This window comes from Danio aesculapii, chromosome 2 (genome assembly GCF_903798145.1).
Source record: "Danio aesculapii chromosome 2, fDanAes4.1, whole genome shotgun sequence".
NCBI lineage: Eukaryota > Metazoa > Chordata > Actinopteri > Cypriniformes > Danionidae > Danio > Danio aesculapii.
In genome coordinates, this window is record NC_079436.1 from 33747435 (window position 1) to 33758709 (window position 11275).

The following is an 11275-nucleotide window of genomic DNA, read 5'->3' on the forward strand; positions in this document are numbered from 1 at the left end:
TCTTTGTTCATACTGTACCTTTGAAAATGTTCTTTCTTGCATAATTTAAAAAAAGAAAAAACTGTAAAGCATTGTGAAATTAAATCTTGCAAAAAAAGTCTATTATTTTCGATACGGCTTCTATTTCTTGGAGATGAACAACAGTGCGTTATTTAGTGTTAAATGCTAACAATGTAAGTTTGAATGCCATTTTACATGACATTTATTGCCATACTACTGAAAGCAGCAGCAGATAGTTCACCTCAGAACTATAAATAAAATAAATTGTTTATAAACAGAGCTGTGACTTAAAACCAACACATATCGGTGATTCACGTCTACATTTAATAATGTTAAAGAGGTTTAATATGTATGAATTAATTTGCAAATCTTATCATTTTGTGTGTGAGTGCATTTTCTGTGCTTCTGAATGGCGTGTTTCGTTTGGTGCAAACAGCCAAATTGCTTATCACTGCAAATCTCGTTATATAGTGTGTTGTTAGGACACGGGGGTTACAATATAACTTGCTCACCTCATGTTTATGTTTGTAATATTTATATTGTTTGCTAATTAATAACCTCATGTGGTTATTAACCTCAAACTCTGAATCTGCGTCTCATTTCGGAGACTGCTACTGTCCACCGGAGGCTGCATTTCGGTCACGAACGCATACTTTGAGAGTGTTTCTAAATGAATGAATGAAATACGCTGTTTTCCACCAAGGCAACCCGAGGTGCTGAAATATAATTGGCTACACTGGCAGTGGGCAAGGTAGTGGGCAACTTCGATTAGTCTCATACAACCATGTGATGCGATTTCGCAGGTCACAGTTCACAGAGCTTGAACTTTCCAATGCAGCGAACTGCGAAGCTTGCGTTTCTGGTCTGACACATTTGCGTGTGTATGAATGGAAGTCTATGGAGGAAAAAATGCAGTGTGACCACAGCTTAACTCACATTTTCAAAGCAGAAATGCATTCTTTTTTCCGATAAACAAGAATGTTCACTTAGCATGTTTCTTAAATATCTGCAAGCATAAAATGGTATTTTTATGCTTTAGAAGAGTCAAAAGCTTACATACAGCATCTTTAAATTTTATTTTGCTTAGTTATATTTTTTCAAGCTTTATTAAAACACAGCAAGCATGTATATACTATTGTATTCATTCACACTGAACATTCAATGTTATACTTAAAAAAAAACCTTTCTGTAGTTTAATAGTCAAAATGGGTCATGATTTGTTTAGATGTACAGTGCTACTTTCCATATATATGTTTCTTCCTTTTTAATCCAAAATCCCATGTTATACATCTTATTCTATTTTATAACTGGATTCCACGATTCTATTCCACATCACAGACAAGTTTGTGTGAAATCAAAATGCACGATATGTATTTCACTCTGACTTTAAAAAGCTGTTTTTTTTAATAAATTTTTGAGTTGTGTATTAAATTAGAAAAACACAAAATGGAGGCATTTCCGCTGGTGGTCCCAGTCTTTTCACCCCACCGTGTGTTTTGATGTGCATCGTAGCATGAGCTAGTTTTGCGATACCCAGCAGCAGTCTGTGCTTTTATCACTTTGTAAGTCTACAGTCATAAGCTAAGCCTTTCACAGAGGAAATTTATGATCTCGCTCTGAATCCCAAACGCTGTTTATCTGCTCTTTCAGGTGCGTGGCCAGCATTACGACTTAGTTCTGAACGGCTGCGAGATCGGCGGAGGTTCAATCCGCATCCACAATGCCTCTCAGCAGCTGTACATCCTGGACACCATTCTCAAGGTAATGGAACAAGAGTGAAAAATGACAGCGCTCGTAATGGACGTTTCCACATTCCAAACTGCACCGTTTTCTTATTTGTGACTCTTACTTAACACCCCCGCTCTACCCCTGTGCGGTCGCTCTGGCAACCCATTAAGCTATATTTAACCGCCTTTAAAGAAAACAAATGCTTTGGATCTTAAGAGAGAGGGAGAAGAAACATCACATTAGGGTGTTTTTACTCAAACGGCAACTGCTCTCTGAAGATTTGGGTCTACAAAGAAATCTTTGTGAAGGTCTATTTACTCTCTTGACACTGAAGCAGTTGCATGGTTCTGTACAATTTTTATGCAGAGACTATGAACAATTCCCTTTCAAGCTGAAAAGGTTGCAATTTTACAAGGTTTGCACTGTTTTTTCTGTTTTGTCTGTTACAGGAAGACCCATCACTTCTCTCTCATCTGTTGGAGGCTCTGGACTCCGGGGCCCCTCCTCACGGTGGAATCGCATTAGGTGAGCAAGCATTCAACACATGCTACCTTGGACTTTCACAAGGTTGTTGGGGTACGACTGTGACGAAAGGCCTTGTTGATTGCATTCTCCTGTTGGTTAAAGTGGAACCGTCATGCTCAAAACCTGAAATTGCTTGTCCAGCCAGGAATTTTTTGGCAGCTTTGTTTCAGTTCGAGACTGTAAACGGAGGCATGAAGTGCCCTTGATCATTCGAGAACTTCTGTTTGGGTTTATTTCTGCGTGTTGCAGCTCCAGAGCTGTTTTTACAGCTTGCATTAACTGTGATTTAGAAAATTAGCATGTTCTTGTTTACATGATAAAGATGAAGAAGTGTTAAATAGCTCTCTAACAACTGAGAGAAATGTGTTTCATTATCAGTAACATTCAATTCAATTCAAGTTTATTTGTATAGGCAATTTTCACAAGAATCTTTTTGATACACCAATAATACAACAACATGATGATACACCAATCTATGCAGAAACTTGAATCAGTTTTAAATGCCAAAAGTGAATTTATGCATCATTACATTATAATATATACACTACCGGTCAAAGGTTTGAGGTCAGTATGACTTTTAAATGTTCTAATATAAGCTTATTCTGCTCACCAAGGCTGTATTTATTTAATCAAAAATAAAGTACAAATTGTGAAATGTAATTGCACTATAAAAAAATTTAATTTAATAATTTATTCCAGTGGTTTTAAAGAGGAATTTTAGCTTCATTACTCCAGGCTTCAGAGTCACATGATCCTTCAGAAATTGCTCTTATATTAATTATTGCTATTGCTATTTTTAATATTATTATTATTAATGGTAATTTAATTAATTAATTGTAATTTAATGAATGCCGCCTTGATGAACAATCATTTTCTTAAAAAAAAAAAAATACATGAAAAAAACTGACCCCAAACTTTTGACATAACACACAGCTGGCCATGGAACAGCTTAGAAGCCAATTGTCCAATTACTTTTGAACAAGTGGGAGGCACACCTAATTTAAATGTAAATCCCCTAAAATTAAAGCTGACAGTCTGCAGTTAAAGCACATCTTCGTTTAATTTCAAAACGATTGTGTTGATGTATAGAGCTAAAAATATTACAATTGTGTCTATATCCAAATATTAATCAACCTAACAATATATATATATATGTAATTTATTTATTTTTGGAGTTTAAAATATGACATATTATTTGTCATTTTAATGAAACATGAAAATTCTATTACTGTTTACTCATCCTCAATTCATTCCAAACCCCTGAAACCATCATTCATCTCTTGGATACAAATAAATATAAGAGCTTTTGACCCTCTATAAAAAACCAAGGGTACTGAAACCTCCAGAAAGACACCGAAAACATCCTCAGCAATCCATGTGTCATCAGTGTTTCAACCGCAGTTTAATGAAGCTACAAGAATACTTTTGTGCACACAAAACAAACTATTTCTAGGTGACTAAAGGTTTCAGGGGTCTGGAACAACATGAGAGCCAGTAATGACAGAATTTCCATTTTTTTGGGTGAGCTTTCTTTTTAAAGGGCACCTAGGTTACCCCTTTTTCAGATTTAATATAAGTCTTTTGTGTCCCCAGAATGTGTCTGTAAAGTTTGAGCTTAAAACAACCATCAGAGTATTTGTTATAGCTGTCTGAAGTGTCTGTATTATAGCCGGTAAAACTTGGTTGCTGTTTTTTTGTACTGGGCCTTTAAGGCTAGTCCTCCCTGCCCATCGTTCCCACGTGCCTGTCAGCAACAAGCCTCAGTCGCCGCCCTCGGCTGCTTCAGGAAGCAGATCTCACGTCGTGTTTGTGAGAAATACTACAGTAAGAACTTTACCAATCAGTATTTGATGCAGTTTTTGTGAGTTGCAACGATGAGTCACACACAAAGTCGTTACAAAGTTCACGCGCACACACATCGACACACACACACACAAACACACACACACACACACACACAGAGAGAGAGAGAGCGCGCATTTAGCTTCACACTCTGTTTGCACGCATATGTGTCAGGATACAGGTTAAGCTCCTCTGCTGTATGGATATCTGTTATGTTAATCAACAAAATGAACCTGATTTAACGTCTACAAACCGGGATTGAAGCATCTTCCTTTATAATTGTTCTGACACGCGGCTGTGCTAATGAAGTAAAGCTAAGCTAAATCGCTGTAATTCATTACACACATGCACTGTTTTAAAACATTTTAAACATGTGAAACTTACTCTTGATCACATTTGATGATGATTGATGATGCTAGCAAACTGAACACACCTTTTGTTCCTGGTTGCTTTGCGCACGTCTGGTCTTGTTGATATGATTATACACATGACTACCGGGACATGTTAATACGCAGCTGTCAATCAATATTGGTGGGCGGGGGGACCGCACTCCTACGTCAAGTTGCGGTCGATCTGAAAACCGCTTCAATTCGTTCACCGTTTTTATGTTGTTAAATTTGAAAAAAAGGACTGGGTGTGTTTATATCACCCCAATATGACGGTCTATACACTATCTACACACATGTCTGTCCAAACAGCTTTAAAAGTAGATTTTTCACCATACGTGCCCTTTAATGTAACATTTGACAATAAGAAATACCTAAGGTTTAAAAGTAGGTATGAGCTGTGTGATTTGAATTTGTTTATGGACCCTTTTCACATTTCCGGGTTTCTCAGTAGCGGAAGTCGTCATAGTTGGGTAAACTTGGGTAAACATAGTTGTGTAGTTTTTTATAATACCATTTGCTGAAATAATAAAAGAAAATATTCACGATAGTGTTATCAAGACTGATAACAGCAGCCAGACGATAGAACAACATCAAATTTACTGTCCTGCCCATAGATACTGCATTAGAAATGCCTAATTTGGTAAGCGGTAATTAGTTTTTTGTAATTTGATGCAAAGATATGTATTTATATAGGTTTTTTTTTATCTAAATATTAAAAACTTTCAAGGATTTAAGTTTACGATCAATGTCAAGCGCAGTAGGTAGTGCTGTCACCTCACGGCAAGAAGGTCGCTAGTTCGAGCTAGTTTGCGTTTCTGTGTGGAGTTTGCATGTTCTCCCTGTGTTCGCGTGGGTTTCCTCTGGGTGCTCCGGTTTCCCCCACATTCCAAAAACATGTGATATAGGTGAATTGGGTAGGCTAAATTGTCCGTAGTGTATGAGTGTGACTGAGTGGGTATGGATGTTTCCCAGAGATGGGTTGCAGCTGGAAGTTCATTAACTATGCGGTTCATTCCGCTGTGGCGACCCAATTAATAAAGGGACTACACCGAAAAGAAAATGCATGAATGAATGAATTTTGACATTCAGTGAATCAAATGTAAACAATAAAGATATATAATATTACAAATAAATTCTTCAGAAAGATTTTGATCATCTGAACTTCCCATTCATCCACAAAAAAACATGGTTTTAACATAAATAGCAGCACACCTGTTTCAGATCCTGTAACACTAAAGACTAGTGTAATGACTGCTGAAGATTCAGATTTGAGTCACATTTTTAAATATGTTGATAAAGAAAAGCAATATTTATAACAATCATTTTTTTTAACAAATAAATGCATCATTGGTAAGTGTACATGATAGATGGATGGATGGATGGATGGATGGATGGATGGATGGATAGATAGATAGATAGATAGATAGATAGATAGATAGATAGATAGATAGACAGATAGATAGATAGATAGATAGATAGATAGATAGATAGATAGATAGATAGATAGATAGATAGATAGATAGATAGATAGATAGATAGATAGATAGATAGATAGATAGATAGATAGATAGATAGATAGATAATGAAATCAAATCAAATCAAATTAGGTAACATGGAACTAATACATGTATTTATTTCAAACAGGGCTGGACCGGCTGGTGTCCATCATTGTAGGAGCTCCCAGTATCAGAGATGTCATAGCTTTTCCAAAATCCTTCCGGGGTCACGATCTAATGAGTCAGGCTCCAGACTTTGTCCCTGAAAAAGATCTAAAGCCGTACCATATTTCTGTAGTCTGGCCTAATGCAGAGTCACCGAGCCAACAGGACAACTCAGCGTAAGCATTAAAAAATAGTTTAACATGCATACAGTGTTCCGTTTGCATGAGGATGCATGACTGTTGCTGATTTCCACCGGTGCGGTTGCCATCTGTGCCCACGCCTGACGACGGCATTCAGAACAGAAACAGCAGGATCACTTCGTGTCCAGAGAGATTTCAACACCATCATCTGCTGCTTACACAGATTAGTCATGTACTTTCTCAGCATATACACGATCTGTAATAAGTGTCTTCAACTGTCCGTATTTTCATTCCATTTGTTTCAGAGATCAGCAGTGAAATCCAGAGATGGTGGGTTGTGTGTGTTCCAGTAGGGGGCAACATTGTTCCACTACATCTGTTTACTCCTCTTCCCTATTTTCCACATGCCCTGCGGTGTGAAGTCAGTCTGCACCATATTCTACTTTTTTTCCCCCCCGTTCTTTTCCTCCCCACCACCAGACACACCAAATAAAGCTACATTTCAGTTTTTCCTCAGCGATGCCTTATCTGTAAAAGCAGATGCTCATTTTTCATGCCCAGGTACAGCTACTCATTACAGCCAGGGTTGTTTTAAAGCAGACCTGCGCTTTCGGCCGCCAAGCTGTGAACACAGGTCTTTGTATATGACATGCTGTTTTTGCTTGTCGTCTTATGACTTCTGTAAGTACCCACTCATCACCTATTTACATGACCATGTTTACTTGAATGTGCCTGCCTACATTCGCTAGATGTTTCCATTAGTGCTGTAGAGACAATTGCAGTATGGGAGCTCAGTTACTTGATAATAGAGCTCTTTGTCTATTGGACTATTTCTATTAGACTGTGATCAATGATAATAGTTTATAAAAGCAATCAATTTCTGCATACTTTTTTTTGTTGTTGCTGCTATCTATCATGAAAAAAAATAACATTCTGTGATTTACACAATTTTTATGTTGTTCCAAACTCGTTTGGTTTTATTTCTGTCAAACACAAAAGGAGATTTGTTGTTTTTTTCTTCTTTAGATGGATCTTCTTTTGTGTTTCCATATAAAAAGGATATGGTTAGTCATGCATCAGAATTTCTGAAAGAAATACTTGCATAATAATGGATTAAATTTATTTGGAGAGTTGAAATAATTGACCAAAATCGTGATCTTTTATGTAGCATTTTTTTGTTTTTGGTAACACATCTTGACTGTCAAGTCTGTTTTGTTCTGTTTAACAACATACTTGTCAGCAGTGTTCAATTTACTGTGCTTAAAGGGATAGTTCACCCCAAAAAAGAACATGTACTCATCATTTACTCGCCCTTAAGTTGTTCCAAACCTTGATTAGTTTCATTTTTGTGCTGAAACTATAAGAAGCAGTGAGCTGGAACCGATTGATGTCCATAGTGGACTCCTATAGTAAACAAATGCTATGGAAGTCAATGGTTAAAGGTTTCCAGCTTTCATCAAAAGATCTTCATTTAGGTTCAGGAGAAGAAATAAACTTAAACTTGTCTGTAATAAGTGAAAGATGAGTAAAGAATGACAGATTTTTTAGTTTTGGGTGAACTATCAATTTATTCACTCATTCATTTATTTTCTTGTTGGCTTAGTCCTTTTATTAATCCGGGGTCATCACAGCGGAATGAACCGCCAACTTATCCAGCACATGTTTTACGCAGCGGATGCCTTTCCAGCTGCAACCCATCTCTGGGAAACATCCATACACACTCATACACTATGGACAATTTAGCCTACCCAATTCATCTGTACCGCATGTCTTTGGACTGCGGGGGAAACCGGAGCACCTGGAAGAAACCCACGCGCGAACAGGGAGAACATGCAAACTCCACACAGAAATGCCAACTGACCCAGCCGAGACTCGAACCAGCGACCTTCTTCCTGTGAGGCGACAGCACTACTATCAATTTAATATGATTTAATATGATAAATGCTAATCTAAAAAGTTTTTTAGCTTAGCACTGTTAAAAAATAAATATAAAATAATTAAATTAAAAGAAATCTGATGCAACCTGAGCAGATCTAAATGTAATGCTGTAAAGAGGCACTTCATTAATTTTCACATTTAACTTTAATGGTGAAAAGCGAAATTTTTTTGCCCCCTCGTTTTTGGCGGGCTTTTTTTTTTATTTGGCAAAATTTTTAGTTAATTTAATTGTCGACAGTACATTAATATATATTGCAAAATAGAATTAAATTAATAATACTTTTTAAAATGAGCCTTTCAGCCAAGTTTGGTTACATGTATATCACATAGCATGTAACATTTTACAATGAAATTGTATCAGTTCATATTAGATATTGCGTTAGAATTAGCATGAGCAACGCATCTATTAAACATTACTTAATCTTTGTTAACGTTAATTAAACCTATTAATTTAACATAACTGATGGTGAACAATTACTTTCATGAACATTATATAATTTTTGTTAATGGTAACTCATTCTAATGCATCTCTTTACATTATCAGCCTAATTAGCTAATGTTTCAATGAGTCATTGTTCATTATTTGTTCATGTTAATTAATGTATGAACTAAAACATTACTATATGTGCAATTTTACATTAACAAAGATGTATTATTGCTAAATGTGTTGTTAATTGGTAGGTCTTGTTATCTAATTCATTTTCAAATACAGTAAATTAGTCAATGTGTAAGCATACTAATTAAGCTGTTAATGCCGAATGGAGTCGTTCACCATTAGTTAATATTGCATTCACTAAAAAATGTTTAGTTAATGTAACAGAGGCCAGCTAGCAAAGTGCAGGTAAACCTCACTCCTCTGACCTCAAAAGGTGCTCTAGCGACAGACGCTGGAGGCCATGATCTTTAGCCTCCTTGTTAGAGCAACCGACTCCCATGTAAAGAATAGCTGATTCGATCTCAGCTCAACAGTAGGACCAGTGGGCGACATTAACATTAATGAAGTTGGTTCCAATTTAGTTTTAACATTAACTACTGGCTTATCACCTGCCTGTTATTGAGATATTAACTGTTTATTAGTTATAAAGTATGGTTTTATTCTACATCCATAATCCTACCCAATACCTAAAACCAACTAACAAGCAGATAATTAGTAGTTTATTGAGCTAATTGTCATAGTTAATGACATGCTAATAGTGTGAATTGTACACACTAAATTGTTACCTCAAAGTTTAAGTATTGCTTATCAGATTTGTTGTTCATTGTTAATTCATGTTAACAAACGCATAAACTATCTTTTACCAATACAACCTTATTGTAAAGTGTTATCACACAACCTTAGCTGATTGACGGCCTGTGTCTATTTTTCAGCACACTGCAGCTTACGTTAGCCAGTTGATTTAGCTGTCTGAAATGAAATGATTTATAAATATCAAGTGTGATTAGACTGCTGTGCATTTTAGTTCTTTGATGTTTAAATAACTTCTGCCCGATGTGTCAAAGCAAGCGTGATGTTTCTGATCTTTTAATGCAGATGCTACCTACCTGATCCGCGGGAAGAAAATCGCAGTTCTCAAGGAATACAATCTCAGGCATCATTACTCCACTCAGCATGCGGTGCATCTGTGAGGAATGAGGTTTAGATGAGCTGCTCGACTCCGAAAAGGTCTAACCACGCACCATTATCCATATATGGTTAAAATCTATAGTTGTTGAAGCACATTTTTTTTGTGTCCATCGTTGGAGAACACCACCTAGTTTAGCGTATACCATCGGGTATTTTTGGGTACAGTTTAGTTGGAAAGCGCTTTTTCTGTTGTTGCCATCAGCATCCTCTGGGGTTCAAGCAGACATTTATTTATGCCCTGCTGTTTTGGCGGTCATCCTGAGAAATGCTGCAGAGAATTTCATGTCTTAAAAAACCTGTCAGATCACTATCAACAGAATTGACGGGGTATCTCCGGTCACCTCCGTTCTCATCTTTCTTTCTGCACTGTGATACCTCTACTTGTCTGTTTTGTCTCTAATTGGCCTACATAACCAAAAATGGCACATGGTTTGTGGATGGTGCGCACAGCAAAAGTCACACAAAGGACAAGGAAGATTTCCTCTGCTATTTTGCAGTTTCATTGACGGGAAAGGTAATTATAATGTATTCCACCATGAGACACTTTTAGGCCCCCTTAATTTGTTTCTTTGTAATTCTCCTTGTTTTGTAAACTCGAGGGACTACGTTCTGTGGAGAATAAACCAAGCGATTTGATGTGAAGACCTTTTAGGTAACTAGCAGACATGGTGGGGGATAATGAGCTCACAGGCTTTATACCTTTTGTTTTGAATGGCTTTGAAAAAAAATAAAAATCAAAAAAGCACTCAGACTAAGGAAATAATTGGCTTGTTCTTGTTTCTGTTCATCAATAAAGCAATATAGGTTGGTAGGTTCAAATAATTTATCTCTGCAAAAGCGTTACTTGCAAATCTCATTGGTGTTTCTGTTGGTCTTGTGAGTTGTTGTGTTTTGATTTGCATTTCAAGTGGAGTTGTGAATATACAACACAAAAGGTCATACTATATATATATATATATATATATATATATATATATATATATATATATATATATATATATATATATATATACATACATACATACATACATACAGTGGGTATAGAAAAGAATCACCCCCTTCAAAATAATAACATTTTGTTGCATTGTAGCCTGAAATGAAGACAGACACAGTTTTTGCTTCATCTAACTGTATTTACTTACTGTATTTACACCCAACCCAAAGATATAACACCAACATGTCAGAAAAAAATGAACGTATAAAAAACGGATTTAATGAAAGAAATAGAAGAGAGAAAAAATGCAGAGAAACAGCCCCATAACAAAATATTTCCACTTCCATGTTTTACGGTAGGAATGGTGTTATTTGGATGGTGAGCTGTATTGGATTTCCGCCAGACATATCGTTTGGTGTTGAGGCCAAATAATTCAATTTTAGTCTCATCTGACCATAACGCCTTTATCCATGTAGCCTCGGAATCTTCTAGGT

The 11275-nt window shown here is 36.4% G+C and overlaps 1 protein-coding gene across 1 annotated transcript in view; it reads left to right on the plus strand.

The window, feature by feature from the left end:
- dars2 (aspartyl-tRNA synthetase 2, mitochondrial) overlaps positions 1-7425 on the plus strand; it is a 34985-nt gene extending 27560 nt beyond the window's left edge. Inside the window, exons 15-18 of the mRNA XM_056477918.1 lie at positions 1651-1761; positions 2178-2253; positions 6129-6321; positions 6591-7425. Of these exons, the coding sequence (XP_056333893.1) occupies positions 1651-1761; positions 2178-2253; positions 6129-6321; positions 6591-6603 (393 nt within the window). The 3' untranslated portion in view covers positions 6604-7425. The remainder of the gene's footprint in view (positions 1-1650; positions 1762-2177; positions 2254-6128; positions 6322-6590) is intronic.
- Positions 7426-11275: the final 3850 nt, after the last annotated feature.